General features: G+C 41.9%; 2 protein-coding genes across 2 annotated transcripts; one reads left to right on the forward strand and one right to left on the reverse strand.

Annotated features, from left to right (window-relative positions):
- Nucleotides 1–872: 872 nt before the first annotated feature.
- LOC133954979 (guanine nucleotide-binding protein G(i) subunit alpha-1) lies at nucleotides 873–10,946 on the reverse strand. The gene is made up of 9 exons (XM_062389602.1): nucleotides 10,470–10,946; nucleotides 7,158–7,200; nucleotides 6,710–6,851; nucleotides 5,065–5,222; nucleotides 4,793–4,921; nucleotides 3,557–3,686; nucleotides 3,323–3,476; nucleotides 2,087–2,279; nucleotides 873–1,990 (listed from the first exon to the last, which is right to left on the reverse strand). Exons 1-8 carry the CDS (start codon nucleotides 10,585–10,587, stop codon nucleotides 2,089–2,091), a joined length of 1,065 nt encoding a protein of 354 aa, XP_062245586.1. The 5' UTR covers nucleotides 10,588–10,946; the 3' UTR covers nucleotides 873–1,990; nucleotides 2,087–2,088.
- An 8,574-nt stretch (nucleotides 10,947–19,520) lies between these two features.
- LOC133954972 (muscarinic acetylcholine receptor M2-like) lies at nucleotides 19,521–26,179 on the forward strand. The gene is made up of 4 exons (XM_062389592.1): nucleotides 19,521–19,593; nucleotides 23,881–24,120; nucleotides 24,340–25,200; nucleotides 25,297–26,179. The coding sequence occupies exons 2-4, from the start codon at nucleotides 23,950–23,952 to the stop codon at nucleotides 25,606–25,608; spliced, it is 1,344 nt and encodes a 447-aa protein (XP_062245576.1). The 5' UTR covers nucleotides 19,521–19,593; nucleotides 23,881–23,949; the 3' UTR covers nucleotides 25,609–26,179.
- The last annotated feature ends 733 nt before the right edge of the window (nucleotides 26,180–26,912 follow it).

Consider the following 26,912-nt stretch of genomic DNA (forward strand, 5'->3'; position numbering starts at 1 on the left):
TTACTTTTTGATTCTGGTCGGAGATTAATTAGTCCTAATCTCAGGGCATTTCAAGTGTACATTTCAAATAAAGGCTGATACATCTTTGTCAGACACAATCTCTGTTAATTATATTAAAAGTGGTGAATAGATTTTTCCTCAGTCGTCTCATTTATGACCATCAAGCAACCATCACTTACATAATGTGTCCACTAGGTGGAACTATTTGCTGTTGTAACGCAAAGGCCGCTGCCATTATATTTTACATCACTAATGTTAAAAGTCAATCATGATCCAAGATTGAGTGTAAAAACGATGTAATGTGGAAATTTGAAACTTGCAGGACAGATACCCTGAAAATCTAAAGAGCATTAATTATGAAAGTAGCAACCAGATTGTAAATTTACATTAATTAATTCATAGCTTTGGCTTGAATTTGTGTTTTTTTGGTCTCCATATCAATCTTTAACGTTCATCTCCATCAGTCAAGATTAAGATTAAGATGCATTTATTTGTCCCAAGCACATGCACAGACATGCAAAGGCACACTCATACAGGTAGGGAAATTTAACATCTGCTTTTGACCCATCTGGTGCAGGACACACAGAGCAGTGAGCGACCATATACGGTGCTCGGGTAGCAGATGTTGGGGGAGTAAGGTGCCTTGCTCAGGGGCACTAGACAGGGTAGAGAGACTCTTGGATTTTTGGACAGATCAATCTAGGTTCGTCTTTTGTTGTTTCTCCATGGAGTCGAACCAGAGACGAACCAGAGACCTTCTCTGCCCATAGTCCAAGTTTCTGCCACTAGACCACCGCCTCTCCTTTTTCACCTTTCACAAACTTTCACCTGTTAAGTCAAATATTTACACACACAAAGAGACAAGAGAAAAGGGTGTTGCATAAGTTGCCATGGTTTCACCACAGCCCCTCTTTTATTAGCAAAATCATGGATATTAGTCCACTAATGTCCCCATCCAATGGAAACAGAGGGCTGGGGGGGGGGCTCTGGGGGGGGGGGGGGGGGTTATGTAACGCGAATACACCACAGCTCATAGTCATAAACAGAGCACTTGTACCCAGCCACCTGTCTGTCCGTCCGTCTATGCACTAAACTCTACATACATATGGTCCTACTGTCTGCTACAAGGCCGCCATTGGCATCCTCTTTTCAAAGCTTCTCTTTACGTCGTGATTCAATCAGGAATGTTTAAGTTTGTGGCGGCGCACCAACAACGTGCGCTCGTTAATTAGATTGAGTAGCTTCTATTTGGCCAGTTAGAAAAATAAAAAAACTTTGAAAGAGGATGACAAGTAGAGGAAAAAAGTCCCTTTGTTTTATATTGTGCACTCACTGAAACACGCAACCACTCAGTCACACAGGCTTTGGGCCTCAATCAAGAAAAGAAAAAAGCTCCCGCTCGCAGCACACACGCAATCTCCACACATCCAGAGAGATTTACACACTTTGCTCACAGTATGTCAGAGTCAGAGTGAATTGGTCTACAGAGTGACTTGGTCTTGCTTGGTTTTTACAAGGATGAAAAAAAGATGATGCAACAATGAAGTATCACAAAAAATGGATAATATGGACTCCAGGGGGCTTGCAAAGGGTTGAATGGTAACGTCTACAGAAATCTAAATTCAAGTCAACAAAAATAAAACACTTCAACTAAGGCATGCAAGGCACAAGCGCCTGGAAATAAAGAAGACAAAAAGTGTTCATTTGTGGACCAAAAAAAAAGTGAAGGCCCCCCTTTTTATATAAAAATTAAAAATAATGATAAGGTCAAACAAGCACATTTTAAAAACTGTGAAAAATCCCCAGACATAGACAGTTGTACAAATATTTTACACAGAACATTTTTTCTACACACCGTCTTCAAAACTTTTAGAGATGAACATAAGTTAATAAGAGGTTAAAAGTGACATTCTCCGCAGGGTCCACAAAAGGTCCCTCCAGTTTGACTCCTCTTGAATAAAGTCACTTGGTAAGTCGGCCACCAGGCTGCCTGGACAACAACAAAGAGAACGATACAACGTGATTAGAGGAGAAGAATGTGACAGACCACCTTCATCCAGCTCGTCCCCTGCAGCAGCAGACTTACCTTTAGAAAAGGCCACAGTCCTTCAGGTTGTTCTTGATGATGACGTCAGTGACGGCATCAAACACAAACTGCACGTTCTTGGTGTCTGTGGCGCAGGTGAAGTGAGTGTAGATCTCCTTTGTGTCCTTCCTCTTGTTCAGGTCCTCAAACTGGCACTGGATGTAAGCTGCTGCCTCCTCGTATGTGTTAGATCCTAGAGGAGGAGGCACAAAAAGGATACAGTTAGAGTACATAAAGAAAACTATCTTTTTACCATAAAACAAAATAAATACAATTGCAGAGTAGAACACTCCAGATTTGATTATATAAATGTCTTTATATGCACTTAAGTACATCTGTGCAATCTAATGCATTCCAATACAACTGTCCTTATTAAATGTATTTATCAGATAATATCAGGCAGTGAGATTGTTATTAATGGTAGCTCCTGATGCATTGGATAATATTATATTCTGCCCCCTTAAGTATGACAAATGTGAAGGATAAAGAATTATCAGTAAAATAAAGTCCAGACTTTGTAGAAGGTTCACTTGGCAAAGATAAGCCTGATTACTTCACTATATTGGATGTTCTCAGAATCCGAGAAGATATTCTACATCATTAGTTACTGGTTTCATAGTGATGCAGTTTTTTCTGGTGAATTTCTCATTTCTAAATAGGTTGTAATTTATTCTATCAATTAAATATATGTGAGTATGGTTCTATTGGTGAACCTGACAATGATGCATTGCTTAAACATGAAGCAGCCCACACAGTTGAGGAGCAGAGCAGGGAGGAGTTTTGTGTCAGCTGTAGAGACTGCCACACCTTTGAGTGGCCACAAGAGGCAGACAAACTATGTTAAAAAAAAAAAAATATATATATATATATATATATATATATATATATAACCATGTTCTGGGCCTTCAGATAAGGAACTAAAAACCAAACAGCTAGAAAAACTAAGTTTTAACATCGCAGGTGATTTTATCACATAACTCATTAATATGCTGCTTTAAAACCTCTTCAACATGATCTAAAAATCATCTTGTTTTGCAATCGTTAGCACTTTCATGGACCTTGAGTTGAGACTGATGACATTTGAGATTTATAGACCTTTGGACTTACATGTAAACTATTCTGCAACTTAAAAATAGCATATATATATATATAGGGCACCTTAAAGGATAACGTATTCACATGTATAACACAGTCGAGCAGCACACAGGTAACCCTGTATATGTTTTTTTCTCTCACCTGCATATTCTGGGTAGCAGATTGTGAGAGGACTCTTTTTGATCTTCTCCTCAAACAGGTCTTTCTTGTTGAGGAAGAGGATGATGGAGGTGTCTGTGAACCACTTGTTGTTGCAGATGGAGTCGAACAGCTTCATGCTCTCGTGCATTCGGTTCTGAATGGGAAAATGTTAAAAAAGTGAATAAAGAGGAGGAGATGAATAACGGGGTTTGTTGAGCTTAGACAGGTTTTTACCATCTCCTCGTCCTCGGCCAGCACCAGGTCATAGTCACTCAGGGCCACACAGAAGATGATGGCGGTGACTCCCTCGAAACAATGGATCCACTTCTTCCTCTCTGATCTCTGACCGCCTACATCAAACATTCTGCAGCGGGAACACGGAACCACAGTGTTACATCACTGCAGCACATCAACAACACATTTTCACTTTGAAGCATCTCAAATCTGACACTCTATTCATTGGACAATAATTGTATATTTCTCTGTAGAAACATTTTATATCCTCAGGTGGATCATGGAAATTTGACTGGGACATAATGCTACCGCTCTGGTCTTGGTTTGATTCCGGCAGTGGGAAAGTTTCTTCCCTGGCATACAAGATATCCTAATCATCTGACTGTACACTATTTATGAACCTTTTATTTCTCTTAATTCATTCAGACTTTGTGCTCATGATAGATTTCAGTTAGGGAGACATTATAATAAGATATTACGATATTATGGATGTGGTACGGGTCAGAGTAGAACCCATTCAATTTTGGTATGATTCAGAGTAGTGGGCAGATGCAGGAATTTCTAAATTACTCTCTTTGACATCTATGAGTGGATAAGATCTGGTGCAGCTTCAGAGTTTACCAGGACTGTTGGACCTTGGCAGAGGTATGCTCTCTACTGATCCTAGTTGGTAGAGCTATAACCATATGTACTTGTTGCCTTTTGTTTGTCTGTCATCAGGGTTACTCAAAATCTACTGAGCCCATTCCTGTGAAATTTTGAGAGCAGGTTCTTCTTTGGATCACAGGGCATGATCCATAGAAGAACCCTCGGAGTGGATCTGCGTAAAAAAAAAGGGATCCAGGCCCCACTTTCTTTAACATGGTGAGATAGGGTGTTAGCCTTGGCAGAGGTATGAACTCTCAGAACGCCCTTTTAGTTTTCTGTGGTTTTCTCTTACAAATCAGCAGCTAGTGATGTAGTTTCAGCAGTTTCTGACACAGCTAAGTTTGTAATCTATACATTGACTTAAAACAATTTGAGCTGTGTCATTCCCACTCAGGATCGTTGCCATTTTTGTCACTATTTTTCATGAAGGTACATAGATAGCAGTGGAAAAAGATGAAACCCAATTTTAACACTCTATAAAGCTCTAATTGGGCCGTACTTTTTCAAGGGGTACATACAGCTTCCACAGAAAACAACCCTGAACCCATTTGACTCAGTGAACGGATCACGCATGGTGGTTGTACTCACTTGAAGTGCAGGTCCTTGAAAGTGAAGTGCGTTTCTACAATACCAGTAGTTTTGACTCTGGTCCGCAACACATCCTGTTGGGTGGGTACATAAGAACCGTGGGATATCCTGTCCAGGTCATTCAGGTAGCTTAGAAAAAAAAAAAAAGTAAAGTGACAAGAAAATAAAGATTTACACCAGGTACAGACATAGAGGTTTGCAGACTAAGACTGATGCGTGGGAGTTATTCTGTCAGGTCCATATTAGATCCAGTGTCAATGCGTGCAACTCACTATGCTGCAGAGTCGTTGAGCTGGTACTCTCGGGAGCGGCTGAAACAGGCCTGAACTCCTCCGTCCTTCCACAGCCGCTGGATGACCCCAGCCAGCTCGCCTGTCATGAAGCCTTCTTCTGCTGAACCCGCCAGGACGAACAGCTGCCGTGCATCATCCTGAGGAAACAAAGCCAAGAGGACAAAGACAAAAGTCCAACTTAAATCACAATCCACATCTTTAACGCCAACAAGGATGGTTTGTGTAGTTTAAGTAACCAGTTATACATTTTACATTCTGTTAAAACTCTAACGATAATGAATTTTTACATTGAATTCATTGTCAAAACTAACAGCATCATGGTATCACAGAAAAAATAGATTCCAGTGTGTTTAATAAAGTCCCAACTAAGTGAATTAAAAAAGTAATTTCTCATAAAAAGAAACAACAAAAAAAAATACTTCACACTAAAATATCTCTGGTAATTAAAAACAGACGTCTTTAAGAATAAACAAAGATAAATTAACATGAGTTTGTCTCTGTCCCGGTCATCCCTTTGCATGAAATTAAAAGCGACAGTGCCTTCAGCAGATCAGGGGCCAAATATCGATTTCTATAAAGCAGAAAATCAGGAGAAAAGCTCTGGGTGTAATATTGGTCACGATGAAAGAGCCAGGCCAGTCACGCTGAGGCAATGACTAAGCCTCTTGTTATTCCAGGAAATATCTTGAAAAGGAAACAGGAGTGTCTTTAGTAAGAAGAAGAAATAAAACACTCAGCAGTTTGCACTGTGTAAATTTGCAGCTAATGGTAATAACACGCTACACTTGTGCAAAACCCCAAACTAATTTACCAAGTCTCCAAAAAACAAGGCAAACAAAGCAATTCACGATATGGCAATATAGCGTGACGTCGTAATGCAGATGCTACTGTATCGATACAGCATCAAATGCTTTGACGGCCGTCTTGAAAAGGAAACTTATAGCACCGCTGAATGCCCAGATGTGCAGCTGCGCTCATGTTCAAGCAACAGACTCAGCACTTACGAGGGAAATAAAAACACCGTATCTGGAGATCTTGGGAAGAGATGCGTGAGCGACAGATCCTTTCTGTGCATTGCTTTTTTTTTTATTGGGATTATAATGATAATTATTTTATGTTACTTTTAAAATCTTTTTATGACCAGAATTTTAAGTATTTTGAGTGGTGCAATCCCTAAGGCTTCGCCTTTTCTGTTATATGGAATAATAAAGAACAACTGTGGAGTCAATTCTGTGCAGGACATGGTCATTATTCAAAAGCAACGTGTATCGGGATGCGTATCGTATCGTGGTCTCTGTTTCGTGATAAGTATCATATTGTGAGGTTGTAGGCAATACCTCGCCCTAATGTACATAGAAGTTAAAAGTAAAGTTAATGTCTGTATAGACTTAAGGTCATACAGACAATACTCATGTCAGTAAACCTTGTGATATTAAAACCCTATCAGTTCTGTGTGACCTGCTGCAGATGAGCGTGAAAAAGAAAACTGTCCAGTGAGGCAGACTGACCTATGAGCAAGTAGCTGTATGCCCTTACAGCACTGAGGTTTACATTAGCGCTGAAGTTCAACCTGTAATATGCTAAGAAGAGCTTAAATGCCAGCTTTGTTTCCCCTTGCACTCACCGCTCTAGCGGAATCAGAGAAGTCGATCTTGAGGCGTCCCATTGCTCTGATGATGGCGATAATGGACTGGATGGTGTTGCTGTAGACCACAGCCTTGTACTGCTTACACTCCTCCTCAGAGTAACCTGCTTCGTGGATAATCCTGGAATACAAACACACAAGGTTAGGCAGGAAGCTCCAGGTAGCAAAGAAACGTTGATTAACCAAAGATTATTATGACAACAGGCTGCTATCGGCTGAGAATGGCAAACTGTTGAGCCAGCATATTTCAGAGGATGGAACCAAATTGTTGCTATATACTGTCACCTACAAAAAGAGAACTAAAATTACAGTTATGCAACATAAACAAACTTTTTACTTGGTAAAGTGAGTCATTAGCTCTGTGTGAACTCTAGGACTTTCAGTACAACTCAAACACGGAACATTTATGTTGTTCATCCACACTTACTTCATCTGTTTAACAATTGTGCTTTTCCCAGACTCTCCAGCTCCTGAAACAGAAAAGATGGGGCAAAATATTCAATATATTTCCATTAAATATTAACACACGTTAAACTTTAAATCATACTTAATAAATGAATGAGCATCATGTCACTTTGAGTATGAATTGCAGATAAGTATGCCTCTCCTGTCATTTATTTTGATGTGACAAACACGTACAGACTTAAACATTGATGGAAACAGATGTAAATATCATTTGGTCCAAAAGTTCAGTTTTATTACTCCGCTTCCCATTAAGTGACAGGGGACTGACCTGAGAAGGAAATAATTAAAACCAGGTCACGTTATCACACATCCATGTGTTTTTGAAGATGATCTTTATTGGCTTACATAAACTGTCATTTTAAGCTGCATTGGCGTTGCTGTTAAATTTACAGTGAAAATGCTTTCCCTTTAAAACAGAAAATGTCAAACCAAACCAATCTGTATTCTTAGTCACTCTAAAGCCCTGCAGGGGAAAAAAAAAAAAAACACCCAAACTCTAAATGGATATTTCATATCATCTTTGACACCTCCAAATTATATCTATTTGAACCCGTAGCATATTAGTTGCTACACTGTGACATAATGCAGTGAAGAAGTGTCTACGGGTCTGTGGGCCAGGTCACAGTGCAATTGGATTAATCAACTGGATCCTCTCAGCAATGAGATTATACCAAGCTTAACCAACCCTGGGTTAGGATCTCACGCTGCTTCAGACTGATTGGCTGGATGCAACTGTCAGAAGCATCTAATATGGACCATTTGATGTATGTGCCATCCGATCACAGGGCTAAATGGAGAAGCATGTCAGCCTCCCATCAATCTATACTTCCATCAGCTATGCCTCTTATCCTCTGAGGGTTGCAGGGGGCAGGAACCAATTCCAGGTGACATTGGACAGGTTGCCAGTCTATCACACAGCCTTCAAAGGCTTCCTACAGCTCCCTATGAGATCCTGGACTGTTTTCAGCTGAGCACACAGCATTTTAATTACCGCTCCACTGCAGGGACTCGCTGTTCCCCAGTGAGCAAAACTGTTCATCAATTCACCGTCCCATATGATAAACAGCCACCCAGCGCAGGCACAGAGCTAATATTACAGCAAACATCACAACACACTTAGGTTTAATTCCCAAACACACATGCAAGGCTCACTGAGCGGCTAAAATTGAAGTACCCAATGGCTGCTAAGTAAAATGGTTGAAGTTAGTCACTGAGCTATAATATTTGATGTGGCTACACAGACTGAATCAGGGAACATGCATACCTCTCAGGCTGCATGAGATGCAGGTATCTCACTCAGCAGATAATTAAAGCTATGCCAGCATCAAGCAGGCCATTTTCTCTGCTATTGTATCATGAACGTGACGCTGCAAAAAAACAAAGAGAACTCTTTATGATTTTCAAACATGACCTACATCTGAGGCAGTCCTCCCACTCTAAAAATCCATTTAAGGAGCATGTCATTTTCCGATAACTGCATTAACACAAACACCCCCGCTGGGATGCCCGACAGAGCAGTAAACTGCAAAAAGCACGGAGGGGAAGGCAGCCTTTCTATCTTGCTCAGAAACACACACACGGTGGAAAGATATTCAGAGATACAAATGTGGAAGTGAGCCGCACTTATGCGTTCAAAGATATATAGAAATAAACCCATCACATTATAAATCCACAAAACAATTCCACCTGTCTACTGCAGGTGCTTGTGGGATTCATGGCAGGGGAAAGAAGCAAAACCATGAAAATTCAAATCAGGTCAATCTCAAATGACGCACACACACACAAGCACCGAGGGCTGCGGCTGTGCAGCTGTACAGCGTCTGTGGTGAAGTCACATGTCGGAAAATAAGTCATGCCACAGACACAACCCTGTTTCTTATGAGCTTCAGTAAAACATGCTTGATAGTGTTGCATCCTCCGAACAGCTTGTTGACTACATGGCCCGGGCAGATGTCCAGTTATATGGACTCGTCGTCTCTGTTGTGTGTGTGTGTAGTTACCGCAGATGACTACTGCTGTCAGCCGGGCTGAATAGGTTGCTATGCAACCTCATGGTCGACTTTTGACTGAGACAGGCAGCAGTGGTTATCAGCGCCCAGCAAGAGGAAGAACTGAAAGAGGTGTGGCAGCCGTCTTTAAGACCATTACACACATGAAGCAGCGAGATGAAATTCAGGTGCAGGGATGTAAACCTGGACATCACCTGGAAGATTGTACAAATACACGTTACCGCCCAGCTGGTCGTGTGTCCGTGCTGTACAGGGAAAGGCTCGCTCCCCACATTCAAATGACCACACTGATGTTTTCCCTTTGCAGACGCCACAGCAGCTCAACACAACGTGGATCACGCACAGTACAAAACCATCACAAAACAGATGTCAACACATTAGATCTAGAATGTGATCATTTAAGATATTGTGTGAATCTCATGAGACACTGCAGATAGTATTAATTGTTCAATTCTTTCCTCCAGGTCCTGATGAAAATCATCACATTAACTGTTAAATTTCATCACGAAAGACAACATCGTGTGTATGTGTGTGTTGAGGATGAGGATTAATAAAAAAACATATGATCGGTTCTAGAGACATTAGCGTGTTCCGTCCAGTTAGCCAGATTTCTGCCCTTTTTTTTTTTGGGCGAACCGGCCTAAACAACGCCTGGTGTTTGTTGTATGTGATTAAATGGAGGTTTAACACGAAGACGGCTCACGACCTGAATGTGAATCACAGCCGTGAAGACGAGGGACCAGGGCCGCGGCAGCACTGCGGCCATTTCAGACTTGTTGAGGAATAAAAATCTCATTCACAAGTTCGAACCCCTCTGCGAGCTAACTAATCCGAGGCTAGCGTTGGGGCGCTAACCTAGCTACAGCAGCTAGCCGCTTAGCCAAATTAGCTCACTGATTTAACGGCTAGTCGCTGTCGGGATTAGAACTAATCTCGAGCTGAACTGATAACTGGCTGATTGTCGGAGCTGCTTTTAATTTGTGGAGGTTAACAATTAAATTATAAAGACACGAACTCCAGAGGCCAACTTTTTTTCTTCTTCTCTTTTCTTTCTACGTCTTCACATGAAGCCGAGATCGAGTCTGAACTCCTGCGCACGTTCCGTCAACTTATTCAACCGTGAAACTTTACAGATGGCGGAGACGTGCTTAGATACGTGTTGGGTTAAAAAGAAGAAGAAGGAATAACCAGGGGAGGAAGGTGGAGGGTTCGATCCCCAGCCAACCGACCCGCAGCCCCGCTCCTCCCTTTCGTGTTCCTCTCACCGAGCAGCAGCAGCTTCACCTCCCGAGCCGCCTTCTCGCCGTCGTCCCGCAGGTTCCTGTCGATCATCTTGCTCCTCTCCTGCGCCACCTTGTCGTCCGTGCTCAGCGTACATCCCATCTTCTTCTGCCCTGGCCTCCGAATAAATAAAATCTGTTTTTCAAAAAATAAAAGAGCGGAACTCACGACTACGACGCAACTTGAAACTAGGGGCGCAGCGACATGCAGAGGCTACCGAGCTAGCATCCAGTGAGGAGGAGGAGGAGGAGGTGGAGAAGAAGAAGGAAGGAGGAGGAGGAGGCGGTCTGTCTCTGCTGCTCCGCGGATTCGAACACGCCCTTGTCTGTCTCACGCTCCGGTGTCACAAACCAAGACGTGTGAAATGTTCGTTATCCACAAAGTGCGGCTCTTTGGGCGGCGGGCTCTGCTCTGTGTGTCCGGGGAGAAGCAGCAGGAGGAGGCCGATGCTCTGAGTCTGAAAATGTTCGCTTCCTGTTCTTCTTTCAACGAAACCCCCCCGGGACTGCGCATGCGCCGCAGAGCAACAAGCTTCTTTCAAATCTTCAATCTTCGAGCGAGTCGGACCTGTGCGATGTCAGGGCCGTGCACAGACCTTCAGAGGGCCCGCTGTTTAAGTTACAAAGGGGCCCATGGAGTAAAACACATTTATTTTAGCATAACACGTTGAAGCATTGAAACCCTTAAACAAATTGGAATTTAACCAAAATCATAACCAAGTCATACTTTAGGGCTGCTGCACACACACGCTACTATTTGTGTCGGAGCCCCCCTCTTGTTGTGTATACTTGTGTAGCTAAGATTAAAAACAACAAAAGGTTTCCAACTCAACTCCTGCTTACGCTGCAAAATGTATCAGCCTTTTCCGCCTTCTCAGCCATGACAACATCCATAGAACTTCCCCTGTTTTGGTCATTAGCTGCCAAAAAGAACACATGCAAGTGTGGTAAGATCACAACATCCATGTTTTTCTTCTGAATTAACAGTTCAGAAGGTGACAGAATGCACATGAAAGGTTTTTACCAACAACAACGATAAAAAAAAGAAGAGGAAGAAGGATGACTCAAGTTCCTGTGAAATCTCAAGTCTCAGGAATCTCCTCTGTGAAGTCATATCCTATAAACAGGAAGTGTGTGGTCTGACATTCTGGTGTAGTCATGTAGTTTATGCATTTGGAGAATTTTAATATTAAACATCAGTTAAATCTGCTATTGGTTTCCTACATTTTTAAGAGAGATTACGAGTTGAAAATACTCTAGTGTGCACCAGGCCCTAGGAAGCTACACACTGAGCTCTGGAGATTCTCCACCAAAACACTGATGCACTAATGCAGTGTCAAAGAAAGTTAATTTTTTTTTTCAAAATATCTATTGTATCCTTATTCTTGGGTATAAGGGACATTGGGTTTCCAGTTTCCACTTCCTTTTTTTCCCTTGTGGCACAATAAACTAGTGTTCAGACATTCAGGAGACAATTCATGCAAATCAGATGATTGTGTGTGTTTTATGAGTGTATGAAACACATGAGTGGGCGAGAGACGTCACACCTCATCCATGTCATCCCTGCTGATTTGCATCGCCAGCTTCTGTCATGAGCTGAAAACGCAGTGCATACAAAGAAACTACTAAATTCTGGGATCTGCCCCTGATCCAGATCTGAACTGAATGTAAAGGGATCTTCCTCGGGATCATGCCTCACTCCTCACCCAACAAACAAACACACACAGGCAGAAACATAACCTCCTCGGTGGAGCTAACCAGGAGATCCTATCAGCAACTGACTGAGGATCTAAACAAAAAATGCACTGATGGCTGCAAAGTATGGAGGCTATAAACACATCCTGCTTGAAAACGTCATTCAGGTGCCTTGCTCAGGGGCACTAGACAGGGTAGGGAGACCCTTTGATTTTTGGACAGATCAATCCAGGTTCGTCTTTTTGTTGTTTCTCCATGGAGTCGGACCAGAGACGAACCAGAGACCTTTTCTGCCCATAGTCCAAGTTTCTGCCACTAGACCACCGCCTCTCCAAATGGCAGCTAAGGGGAAGTGTGGAAGTCGAGACACGATCTGAAAGTCAGGAAAACTTTCAGATAAAACCGCACATCTGCTGGAGAAAAAGGGGAAGTAAAACCTCCATGTGACTGAAAAGGTTCCACACGAGGGTTTGACTGACACAGAAGCATATGTGCGGCACTCACATGTGCAGGAAAACCTGGAGGAACCGATACCTGTGACCGCATATCAAAAGTCTGAGGTACATATGTAAGGATAAGCCAGAGTTGCTTTGGAAACTAGTGCTGTGGACTGGTGTTACTACGATGGCCAAAAGTGGGTTTGGATCCTTGCACCCTGAAAACTGTAAAGGATAAAGGGAAGAATGGAATTAATGAAATGTCACCAAATTCTGAATGCAAAGTCAAGCACTTAGTCAAGACGTAAATAATTGGGGGGCTGCACTTAGGGGTACGAGGGCCGTCCGAAGCCGCCTGCGACTGCCCTAGCCTTGGGGGGGGGGGGGTCTCAGAGAGATGGAAAAGAGACTCTCAACAGAACAGTGATCCAGAGCAAACCTTGAAATCCACCATGAGCTACTTCAAGGATATCTGTGAAATGCTACCAAGACCAAAAATATATGGACTCACACGTGACCTTTCAGGGTCATGGTATCTAATGTCTGTTTTCTGCAGACGCATTAACCGAATGTCTTTACTCCTAGAAAAAAAAAAAACAGGTTTGGCTTGGTCAGGGGACCCCAAACATTTTTCATACAACTTGTCAACTATGTAAAAAGTTTATCCTGATTCAAATTAAATATTTGTGAAAACTGTGAAATTATGAAAATCAAGGCTATGTATCTGATAATTGAACGTTCTTAATATAATATATTGATTTTATAAAATGATGAATGTATTTATAAGCATTTCAACTTTCATAGTTTTTGTATACATTTTGATTTAATATATCAACATTTTGAATTCATAGTTCAAAATATTGATTTTGATATTATATTAGAGTTACCATGTCATAAAGTGACGAAAATTATTGTTTTTAATTCAACAGTAAAGATTTTCGATCATTGTGAATTATAAAAAATATTGTATTTTTTATTCTGCCTAACTTTTGTCCTGTGTCTCCTTATTCTGGTGTAAATGGGACGTTGGGTTCACCGTTTACACTTTTTTTCCCCTGACACAATAAACTAGTGTTCAGACATTCAGGCGACAATCCAAACAAATCAGCTGTAAATAGATTGCAGTACTATTTGTCTTTTATGAGAGTAGGAAACGCAGGAGTGGCAGAAAGAGAGCGGGAGACAGGCATCGAACTTTATCTGTGTCGTCACTGCTGATTTGCATCGCAGGCTTCTGTCATGAGCTGAAAACCTTCAGTAATATGTTTGCATGAGCAGCTCATACAATGAAACTACTCAGACAGGGACACATTCAGTACTGATGTGTTGCTTAATAATGATGAATCTACATTTTGGACTTATTTTCTTTCTCTTATTCTGCCTCTTCTCAAAGTATTTACGGAAAACGTCTTGTTTAAATCGTAAATTCTTCAAATACTCAAGTTCAAAGTTAAAAAAGAGCTTCACACTCACCATCAGTTTCAAAGGAAAGATATGCAATGGATGGGAAATGAATGGGCAATGTATGGAAGCCTTTGCATCAGCATTAACTCTTAAAGAGATTTAAACTCTACTGGGCACAAAGATCATTTGGTTGGACGGTGGAGCCCTGTGGACACGATGCAAAGATAAGCTGCGGCTCACAAATGAGGGTCACACCCTGTGGTCAGGCTTTCTCCACGACCACATCCAGGAATTCAAATGACCGGCGGATGATTGTGTGATTCAACCTCATTAACTTTGAGGGGACCAGATATGTACAGCCTTAGATGAACGGAGCATGAATATATTGTTTACAAATGTTGTGTCATGAGAGGTTCAGATGAAAAAGATGCATATGGATTGAGTCTTATTTCACGAGTTATATCATTAATTTGAAATGAATCTATCGACCCACGTGCTGTAAATAAGGTGAAGGATATCAATTCAAATCTGTCTTTGCCTCTGTTGTGCCACACGTAATGATTAGACTCAGTTGACCTGACATAATGTTCACGGTGTTATTATTGGGATGGGAGAGGATTTAAAAAGTGGTCAGAATTCATCTCCTCACTTTGCATAACATTTGCAGATGTCCCCTGCAGAATGGAAACTACCGCCATATTTATTTTTCCTGTTGACTTTGAGTGAACATGGAAAGTTTTTTTTTTCTCGATGCACAATGAGAAGAACAGGCAGTCTGGACAAACAGTTCAAAAACCCTTCATCATTGAACGATACAGGATGCATCCAGTCAGGGTTCTGAAAGGTGTGATGGTTTCTTTGTGTTGTTTTTTCTTCTGACAGGGGAGACATGTGCGTAATATTGTGTTGCTATGCCACAGCACCCCAAGCAACAGGAAATGTTCTGACTCCTTCAAGTGACAGAGCCTCATGAGTGCGAGTGAGAGTTGAATGGTGAAATGACGGAGCAGCCTGTCAGCACCCTGATGCTCATTACGTTCCACAGAGATCGTGGCCTGCAAGTGGGACCCATTAGTGTGTGTGTGTGTGTGTGTGTGTGTGTGTGTGTGTGTGTGTGTGTGTGTGTGTGTGTGTGTGCGTGTGCGTGTGCGTGTAAATTATATTCAGCCGTTGATATAACTGCACATATACCTGAAAAACATATACTTTCTACTCAGCCTTAACTATATTACACCTCATTCTCCTCCAATCAAAAATATTTAAAGGGTCGATACCCCCTGAATAACTGCAAGACTGAGACCAGTGCATCTGTCTGGTTGTGGCGACACCAGGCTCCGGTCATATCATCATCTGCTCGGTGTCAAAGCCATCAACCAGGAGACAGTGGCTGGTCGGAGGAGGATTAAAAAGCTCATTCACTAACAACCCAGGTCATTAAAAAACACCCTCAAGTGGAGACAGTCCCTCCCTCGTCCTCGTCTTTACCTCTTATTAATTAAGCCACATAGTTATGTCACATGATAACAACACAGCCATCTCCATGAGAACTGAGCGAAGGCCACCAGCTCATGAAAAAAGACAGACAGCTTGTAAGAATGATCTGAGTTATGATGTCGTATGACAGTGCAGATCACACGTTATCCACACGTTTAATCATCCGACGCTGGAGTTATTATCAGGAGATGGTTTAATTCAGTCATAAATCCTGGAACTATATATTCATCTTCAATTCATTCGGTGAGTGACGGGTTTGTAAAACACTGCAGGCATCGTCAGGTCATTTTTGGTTTTAAGTTCTGTATACGGTGATTTTGAATTATTGTCTGTTATTGCAGTACAGCAGTGATCCACATGAGGCTGAGTTCATGAAGAGAGAAGTTTTACAGTTGTCCCCCAGATGGCAGCAGAGCCACGAAACACCCCATCAGGACAAGACAGAGACATGAGATCGGTGGCTGACAAATGGACATTTAATTTGACCTTTAAACACAATAATACGACACCTTCCAGGTTCCAGCTGTGTTTGAACAGACCAAAGATTCCCAAAGTGTTTTCTTAACAGGTCCATATGAGTTGGTGTCAGTGGATCTTGTGAAAGATATTCTTTTGCAGAGCCCCTTAAACAGATTGAACAACTTTTGTTTTGGTTATTTCTGTTTTTATCCGTCTGCCTACAGAAGAAAGACTTGTTCTATACCTAAGCATAAAAGCAAACATTGTTAGGAAAAGGTTTCAAAATATATATCTCTTGACTTTCCTCATGACAAGGTGCTTGCCAAAATCTTTCTAGAGTTTAAAGACTTGAGTGCTTTAGCTTTAATGTGGGAGTATTCCAACTGTAGGTCTAGGGAGACCAGGATTCCTTAATGTAATACATTGTTTTCTGATGTAAGAATAATTCTTGTTTTTGTCATGTTTAGAAGAATCTTCGACAGATATGTGTAACCATCAAAATGTCTCATCACAGGTTATTTATTTTGGTGAATATATTCACGTATATGCTCTGGAACTTTAAAGATTAATTTAGTAGAGTTTAGAGACATCTAGTGGTGAAGCTGCATGTCACAGCTGAACACCCTTCTCCTCAGCCTCCCCTCCCGAACATGAAAGAGAACCTGCTGCAGCCTTCAGTTGTCATAAAAACTCAAAAGGTGCAGAGGACCTGGTCCCGATGTAAATATAAAGTATTTAAATATAAATGGCCCATTCTATGGTAAAGAAAACAACAATTAGTACAATTAAGATGAAACACACAAGTGAAAACCTTACTGGGATTGTCTTTTATTCAATTTGTACCAATAGATCCCTTTCACCTAAGTCTTACACACTGGACCTTAAATGTTTTAATGTTAATGCAGGCTACATGCTAGCTAATTCACCTGGAGGTAATATCAGTTTCAGCAGTTAAACAGATTCCAGGCTATCAATCCCAAATAGACACGATAATGAATTATAATCTGTCTTTGATGAACGGAGAGTTTATGCGGTCCCACTTTGCTCCTGGTCCTGACGAGAGTTACACTAAAGTTTCAGTAATGTATGCATATGAGCACATGTTGTATCATTATGCACAGAGAGAAATAAATCAAGGATTGTGAGAAAAGCTAAATTTGTGCTGTGCGACTTTCGAAGTTTTCTCTCTCCCTCGGTCACACTTGTTCTGACCTCCTGGCTTTGTTAATAAACTGAATGCACCAGTACATTTCAGAAAATGTGAGGCTGCCATTGTGTGTGGCCCTTCTCCATTCAAACTGCAGCTCAGGGGCCCGAGCAGATGACCTCATTTCCTGCAGCCCAGGGGCCTTTTCTTCATATAGTGAAGAGGAGAGAGCTTCATTGAGAGCTGTTTTTATTTATTTATTCCTTGTGCACATAGAATTGCTGATAAAACCAACTCTGGAGTAAGTATGTTACCGTCCCTGTGATGACACTAGGAGATGTATTTAGTTTTCTTAAGATTTATGGTGTGAGAATATTGTTCTTATAAAGGTGATACATTTGTGACTATATTTACAAAGTAATGATCAAGGAGATGATTTGTGTGAATGGGCAGTGTCTGTGTGTGTGTGTGTGTGTGTGTGTGTGTGTGTGTGTGTGTGTGTATGTGTGTGTGTGTGTGTGTTTTTGCGTGTGTGTGTGTGTGTGTGTGTGTGTGTGTGTATGACTGATGGCTTATAACTGAGATTATATACATCACATGCCTTGAAGCTGGTCGCCTTTATGGTTTCGCTTTTCAATTCCAAACACTTTCATGAATGTATAAAGGACCCTCTCTGATTGGGGGTCAGCTTTCGAGAAACCCTGCTGGAAACCCGCACAGTTAATGTATTTGATGGAACTGAGACCTTTAACCAGCCCATTCGCATATGGCAGGGGGCCAGCAAGGGAAACACACAACTATACGACCCCCATGAATTAAACAGTCAGTGTTGAGTTTTGAAACCATACAAGAAACTGCCTGGAGGAAGCAGCGTAAAGAACATTTCTCTAGTTCCATTTTGTCATTTCACTGAATCATGAAAATCCCCATAAAACGTGTATGTTACAAGTGGTCTCAGTACTTCACAACAACAGTACAAAAGTAAGTGTTTCTGTGAAAAATATACAGATTAGCGCAAACTTATTGACATTTTTGGACAATAAATGACAAGTTGGGATTGTGCGACTATTTTCTGGTGGCTTGTGGTTATTTTCCGTTTCCAGCGTGGTCTCAAGTCTTTTCTTTTGTGGTAATTTTATCTAATTTGGTCATATATTGTACGTTTACATAATTCCCAGTTGTTGGGTTACATGAAGAGATTTCCAGTCAGAGACGTGTTTGTCCTGAAAAGCAGAAGATGTAACAAACTCTAAGCTTCGTATTTATTGTTGGGACATGACAGTGAATTCATTGGATTCGTGGCCTCTTCTCAGCAGGAAAGCAAATGGGTGTGTTTCCCAAACTATTTAACATTCACATGGTCATTGACTATTACACCATTAAAATAGGTAACTTTAGTGATACATGCATATAGCCCAGAGAGTCCTGGAAATTCAAGGAGCTTGCAGGAGACAGGAAACCAAAGACGCACACTGGTCGTGGAGACAGAGAGCCTCATATTGATTTGTGCTCATGACAAATGGTGAACCGGCGAAAGTGCAGCTCATAGGCACACACCAATAGGGTTTTCTACATAACCATATTGACTTAAGAAAATAGCCAAATAAAGTTTTCTGTTCCACAAAATCATCTCACAGATCAATATTGATGTGATATGCGGAAACTCTGAGTACATCATATCTTCACAATCACATTTACTGTCACTTCCATAATATACACTCAGCACAGATTGGAGCAAAATAGAGTTCTGCACAGATCAGCCAATTTAAAAGACACAATCATTTTCTCATGAAGTACATTTCCTTGCCCAGCACAGGTCTGTTCGTTTGATGACATACTTCTCTTTACATTTGCAGTATTGTTTTGTGGGAAAGGTCCGTTATTCTCCGGGATAATTCCATCAAAGTAAGGTCATCCACCAACTGGGGCAGCCTGCGTCACCGGTTTGGTTAAAAGGTCACAACCGCGGAGGCTTAAAGGTTAAAGTCCCGCAGCAATGAAAAAAAGCAGTGTCCTCCTGTTTTTAATAGTGCTCTAGTATTTGATTTCACTATGCAGCCACTCAAACCTTTTCCACACGATCGCCCACAGCTTTACAGTGCATGAGAACATGATGTGTTTTAATTGGGGGGCGGGGGGTGTCGAGTTTAGTGCTCTCCATGGTTCTGAAACACACGTCTCTGTCTAGTTCTCTACGTCCCTTGTTTATACAAATGTTTGGCCCTAGCTCAAGAGATTTTTATACCGATAGACCTCATAACCCCTCCCTACTCTCAGTCTGTCTGGTAAACACACACACACACACACAGACACACAAACACACACACACACTCACACCGATTCTTGTCAGAGGAGGAGCGACATCAACGTCAGGTTACTTTCTGCTCCACTCTCTGCTTCAGTGTGTCGACAGAAGTGACAGGAACATGGACAAAACCAACACAGCTCGACAGCGTCGTTCCCCACAGACGAGGTAAAACGACGTTTCCCTCTGGATTTCTACCAAACTGCTGCAGGTGAGAAAAATCCTCCAAAGTTAACCTGACTCTCAAGAGATTTCAATTCCAAATCTCGATACAAATTATAAAATTGTATTGACCAACTCTATAGGTGAGCAAATATATGTTTTACCAGATATGTAGGTTGGAAAGTGAATTTGCTACATTTTGAATCTCAAACAAATCCCATGTGTATCCATATAATCTTTCTGCTACTGTAAATTAAAAAAGTCAAATAATGATAATCTTTGGAAATAATCTACACTCATTGCAAAACTGGGGTCATTGTCACACAAAAAAGGAGGATTACAGGAATATAATGTGATAAATCAATTTAGTGACTTTCTGTTTGTTGTACAGTAGAAATGGCTTTGTATTATTCCCCCGAGTTTGCTGCAGAAAGGTTTTATCTTCATTTCTGTTCAAAGCTGAAAGGTTTCAGCCCCTGTGCAGCAGCAGATCCTGACTCTGGATTCCAGAGTCTCCCTGCTCCCGAGGAATCCCCCCCTGCCCACACTGTGTTAGCGTTTAAAAAGTAAATTAGATTTCAAACAGACGGCTCCTCCCTGAAAACTGTGGAGGCCTACGAGAAGAAATGAAGTTAGGTTTGTTAATCTTTGCTCATTAACTCTCTCCCACTCACGTCCCCTGAGATGGACTTCTTCTGCTGGCACTATAGTTTCCCTTTTTTCACTTGATAATTTTCATCTTTTCCCTCCTGTCTGAGATATCTCCTCTGTAGTTCCACATTTCAGTTATATTTTATTTTATGGTCTATTTTCCATTTATTATTCAAGCTTTTCTACTTCCCCTGCAGTACGTTCAGTGTTTTTTTGTTTCTCTGTTACACTGCTGTGTGAGGCCAGAGCTCGGGTTGATGTGAAATTTCCCACTCCTCTTGGAATCACAGGGAACCCACTTACAGTAACCAGGGCAACAATATCAGGACATTTGCTGCAAAATACTGCCATGAAAAAGCAAATTCCAATCCGTCGAATGTTGCTTTTATAAATCAAATACCGTCGAACAATGGCTCAGACTTAGTGTATGTGCTTTATGGTAATTTCTATCTTTGTACCTTTACATAATTTGCAGTTGTTGGTTGAAGTCACGTCAGTGCAAACATCTCAAATGAAGAGATTTCCAGCCACAGACGTGTTTGTCCTGAAAAGACCGAGCAAATAATAAAATACATTTACGAGATCAAATCCTTTCGCAATGACACAATGAAAAAAGTCATCACTTTGATCCTTGTGGTCGTTAAATCCGTATTCTGATGAAACTGTGAAATGTCGGCTCTCATATATGTGTTTCCACAGCTGCTCTCTGTCCCTGCAAACAAGCCCCAAAGAGAGCAGAGAGTTTTTAAAGCTGAGCTCCTGCTGCCAGAAGAGAACTGCAGCACGAGCAGCGTATTACCGGTACAGCTAATACACAGGCGGCATCTGTTGGATCTAATTACTCTGCCTCTGTGCCTGTCAAAGAAATGCTGCTGGCCCCTGTGACTCTCTCCAGTCGCTCTGAACAACAGCAAGGGAGGTCCAGGTCCTGTTAGTGTGAGCTGAGGGGAGAGGTGGAGGTGGGCTCGGGAGCAGGTAGTGATCCCCTGATATCTCTCTACAGCCATTACATAACATATAAACATCTTTACACAGGCTTATTAGACAGTAAGTTACAGAATGTGCAGGGGCGTTTCTAGGGATTTTGGGTCCCGGGCAAAAGACACCTATACATCAAATCAAATTAACCTCCCAGTCGCTGAGGGGGGGCCATTAATCATCGGGACCCCAAGAAAGTGTTCTGCAACTTTACTTGGCAAATTATTGATTACATTATTGATATTAACCTCACTGTATAGACAGCCTCTTAAAAACACATTTAACAAATAGGACTTCAAAGCAGCATCGTCATATAGGAGGGATTTACTTAAATGTTGTATTCAAATAGAGTTGTAACGTACTGGTACCTCCTCTTTAGTATTTATATTTTACGTTGCCTATACAAATGTTGCAACATTTTTTATTAAACATTTATCTAACTGCTGCTTATACCAAATACTTGACATATCAGATGCAGTAGAGCAGGACACAATTCCACACTACCTAGTTCCTACATTACCCACAATGCCACTTGAAAGTTAACAGCTCTGACCGAGGGGGAGTCTTGTGCTAGCTTGAACCGTTAGCACCAAGTACAGGCTACCGAGGCCACGTGACCTCACCTTTCTCTTTTCCTGCTGTACCAACGTTAGCATTAACTGCAGGTTTTTACTAATCTAGCAGAAGTTGTGAGTTCAGTAAACTTCCTTCCTTCACTTGACGCTAACCCTTGTGTTGCGCTACATGGCTGTGCCCTGGTCAGGCGTTCCCTGCTCAATTTTTACTTCCTGCTAATGAGTCACTGCACTAGCGTCTATTCTGCCCTGAGGAGGCAGCGCTGCTCAGACATGACATATTACAACCTCACGTCTCATAAACATAATGACGACTGAGGCTCTTCCCAAACAGCCATTACCCCCACCCACTCTCAGCAGCAAACCGCTTTTGGCAGTTTACAGCACCTTACAAGGATGATGTTCTTTTATAAATACAAAATTCATTGACAGAAAAAGTACTATTGGCCTAGTTCTTCACCCATTTACATAACTTTTTTAACAATAATATTTCTACCTTTTCTGATTCCCTAGATTTACCCTGTATTAACCATCACTGCTACATGGCCCATTCATAGCGCCACCTTTTGAATCGACTCGATCTGGTCATGTGAACAGATTGTTGTCCAATTCACTTAATAAATGCATGTGCACTTTAAATTATAATTCCGATTTCTTACATTTGCCACAATATTAAGTCATCCAATTTCACCGTAAGCGCAAAACGTCCTCATGACCCAAACACATATGAACCACGAGCTGTCAAGGTCGGGTCATGCACACGCTCGAGCTCTATCTCATTTGTGACACAGAAGCCCCAGAATGGTTCCATGATGATAGTGATACTGGTAGAGATGCTGTAATGAAGTTTGGTCTATCTGTAAAAGCAGGAAGGAAACATCTCAGGTACAGTGCGCTGTTATCATGCAGTCTAATGGAGTCACTTACAGGGTATCAGCCGTGTGTAACAACCCTCGTGGTCTCATCTAAGTGTCTTTACATTGATTTTCTGATCAGAATTCATCAGTTAATCACATTGGTTATGCTGTGTACATTTTCCTTTTTAACATAATGCTAACTGGAATGATACTTTGCCTTAATTGTGGTGTTTTGCAGTCAGTTTGACTGACTGGAGCCATTTTAAAAACACAACCCATTACGAATACAAAAGGACATTTGCATGTGATACATTGTTTAGCAGATGCTTTTATCCAAAGCACCTAACTGCGACATAGGGGCAGGATTGTTAGCGTGGGTGGCCCCAGAGGAAATCTGTCAGAACTCACAGAGCAGGTCGATCACAAAGCACAAATTATTCTGCACATAACAATTTATTTAGACATCGAGAATTTGTCCTGGTTTGACACTAAAACAGTGGTTTCAGAGACAAACACAAATAAACACATGCAAGACACACATGAACATTCAGTAGCTTTCCAAATGAAAATCTAAATGTGCAACTCTTGGCAGCACCTTTTTCATATCCAGGAGCAGAGAGGTTTTTAGGAAATGACTTGTGTTTATGCGTGCAGGACCAAAACAACAACTTGACATTTTTGAATTGGCTCTCAGGAACAAATGAGATACTCTCAAAGGGCATTAAGTGACTTTAGAGGCCAAATGGAAAATGAAATCAGTTGAGGTATAGGTGGCCCTGTCTGGTCAGATTGGATCAGAGTTAAGGCTTTCAGGTCCATTAATAATAAAAAAAGGGACGTTTCTGACCTTATATAAGTCGGTTGGAAATTTTTTTAAATACAGTTTATACAAGAAGCATCATATCTAAAATGAAATGACACTCTTGTAGCTGATTTGCAGATATATAAGACAACACCCACTCTGCGGATTGACAGTTAAACTCTAAACCAGCCTCAGCTTGTTGTTCCTGATATGAGTGTGTGCTGTTCATATTTAAACACCTGTTCATCCTTCACACCTGAGCCAAGCTGCAAGCTCAAAACCACGCCATCACCTGCCGGCTGTGTACACGCTCAGTTACGCATGATTTAGCATCTGGGACTGAGTGGCTGGATAAAACCACACACTGGCACAAAGTCAGAAGTATCAAAAATAGTTGTATAGAAGCTCATTCTTTCATTGTGTTTCTCAGTACCAGGTGTCGTACAGATGTGACCCGCGCCTGAAGCATCTGTGAGAAGGACAACCAACAGGAAACAAAATGGAGACCGTGAATTCATCCCACGTCAGCAACATCAGCAGCTTCGATAACAGCAGCCTCTTCTCTGGGAGTCAGTACACGGCTGTGGAGATAGTGCTCATCGTCCTGGTGGCCGGAACTCTGAGTCTGATCACCGTCATTGGAAACATCCTGGTCATGCTCTCCATAAAGGTTTGACTTTTCTCATTTTGATCATTCGTGATTAACGAGTGTGTATCTGCAGCATCTGTCTCTGAACACCTGAAAAAGCATAGACAGATTAGGAGATATGACTTTCAGTGTGTGCACCCCTTCGAAGAGTTGTAATCTAATAGAAAAGAGAAAACATAATTTACGTTTTACAAAAAAAGATAAACATCTGACCGCCGCCTCCTTATTGTTTCTCTGAAGGTAAACAGGAACCTGCAGACCGTCAACAACTACTTCCTGTTCAGCCTGGCCTGTGCAGACCTCATTATCGGTGTCTGCTCCATGAACCTCTACACCGTCTACATTGTGATTGGCTACTGGCCTTTAGGAGCTGTGGTCTGCGACCTGTGGCTGGCTGTTGATTACGTCGTCAGCAACGCCTCGGTCATGAACCTGCTCATCATTAGCTTTGACCGTTACTTCTGTGTCACCAAACCGCTCAGCTACCCGGCACACCGCAGCACAAAGATGGCGGGCCTGATGATCGCCGCTGCCTGGGTGCTTTCCTTCATCCTCTGGGCTCCGGCCATCTTGTTCTGGCAGTTCATCGTGGGGGGGAGAACCGTGCTGCCTGGTGAGTGCTACATCCAGTTCTTCTCCAACCCGGCGGTTACCTTCGGGACGGCCATAGCAGCTTTTTACCTGCCAGTGGCCATCATGATCTACCTATACTGGCGCATCTCCAAGGCCAGCCGCAGCCGAGTGAGGAGGAACAGCAGGAAGACCTCGGGGACCAGTTTGGGGGAAGGCCACTCTCAAAGCCCGGTGGACACATGTGAGACCCAGAGCAACTGCGTGGAGACAAGGGAGCCTCAGGAGGAGGCTGGAGGTGGGAAGGAGAAAGAAATGTTGAAGCAGCAGAACGGAGGTGGTGCCTCTAAGAAAGAGACGAGTGACCAGACGGACTCTGAAGGCGTCCAAGCTTCTACATCTAAAGATATGGTTGCTATACCTGTGCCAGCACAGACAGGATCAAACGGTGGGAAAAAGACAAATCAAACTCCATCCCCGCAGAACTCAGGGGTGGACAGGCAAAGTCTGGTCACAAGGACACTGGTTAAGGTAAATGATTGTTTGCTAAAACCACAAAACGTTTACAATACAAGTTTGTAAAACTACATAAAATAAAGTTTTTCTTCTTTTAATCAAATTTTCCAGGTAACAAAGCAGAGCGCTGTGGCAAAGTGGAAGAGGAAGGGCATTTCATCCAGGGAGAAAAAGGTGACTCGCACCATCATGGCCATCCTGGTCGCATTTGTTGTCACGTGGACACCGTACAACGTGATGGTCCTGATCAACACCTTCTGCACCATCTGCATCCCAAACTCACTGTGGACCATCGGCTACTGGCTCTGCTACATAAACAGCACCATCAACCCAGCCTGCTACGCCCTCTGCAACGCCACCTTCAAAAATACATTCAAGCACCTGCTTCTGTGCCAGTACAAGAAAATACGTGGAGCACGATGAGCGTTAAAACACGGACTCACGTGTGTGATGGAGTCAATATGTGATTGTGAGATGACACCAATATTGGAGAGAGCACGCTGCTGAAATACGGAGTAGGTGTGTTCTCACTGTTCACTTGAAAATCAAAATCATACTTAAAATTCTAATGACTTGTTTGACAGGATCCCTCCAACACGAGCTTGAGCAGTATGTTGTTTGATATGCAACCTGTTTTTACCTCAGCATTAAAAGTGTAGTTAATGTGATACAAGTGTAAGTCTACTGTAAAAGGAAGAAACATAGAAATATGAAAAATACACTGTGTTGATGACATGTTGTTGCAAAAAGTGACACTGAGCTGTGATACTGAAAAAAACCTGCTTGACCCAAGACGAGAGAAAGTGTGTGTGTGTGTGGGGGGGGTGTGTGTGTGTGCGTGTGTGTGTGTGTTCGTGCATGTCTCCTCTTTAAATAAATGTACCAAGTCATATTATGCTCATGACATCTGTAATTAATCCATGTTGTAGTGAAATGAGCCTAAATGTGAGATTTGTCCAGATAATTCCTTCTGTCTTGAAATGTTATATGTTTTGTTTCCTGTAAATAAAAGACGTCATGATAAAACATTTAATAAAGCATCCGTTTTTTTGTCATAAACTTTATATAATGTGCTCTGGATTAAACATATTGGTGGGAAGAATAAATGCTCAGGGCCTGATTGAGGTTTCATTACTTTACACGACAGCAGAGTTTGGTTGTAAAAGAACCTGATGACTTTTGAATAAGAACACATATTAAAGAGACGGCCATATTAGCATGTTTTTCTGTTAGCAGCAGGTACTATAAAGTAGGATGAGGTTAGTGATGTCATTTCAGGTTTAAACCTGGGATTTAAAAGTTTTCAGGTTTCAGATGGTGGTTGACTTCTTCACCATGGCAACTCGTGTTCTGCACCTGATCTGCTCCCAAGGTTAAATTCAGATGCTCGGATCAAAGCAGCCCAAAGACCAATCAGATTGCTAGGAAACTCTCATACAGGATCCTGACAGGGACACAATAGCTTCAATAAAGTGAAGGATATCTAAATTGAATTGCTGACAAGCAATCATGCAAAATCCTGTAAAGTTCTAAAATCAACAAAGGGTCCTATAGTGAAAATCTCTCCAGCCACCCAGGGAGATAGGTTTATACCCGTCGTCTTTTAACACCACAGACTGAAATTCCTTCACTGATTGGAAACGAGAATTTGGCTAGAGAGAGAGAGAGAGAACAGGACAGGACACAGTGTCCCTCTCCCACTGCTCCACCCTCTGGACTGGGTGTCA

This window comes from Platichthys flesus, chromosome 6 (genome assembly GCF_949316205.1).
Source record: "Platichthys flesus chromosome 6, fPlaFle2.1, whole genome shotgun sequence".
Taxonomy (NCBI): Eukaryota; Metazoa; Chordata; class Actinopteri; order Pleuronectiformes; family Pleuronectidae; genus Platichthys; species Platichthys flesus.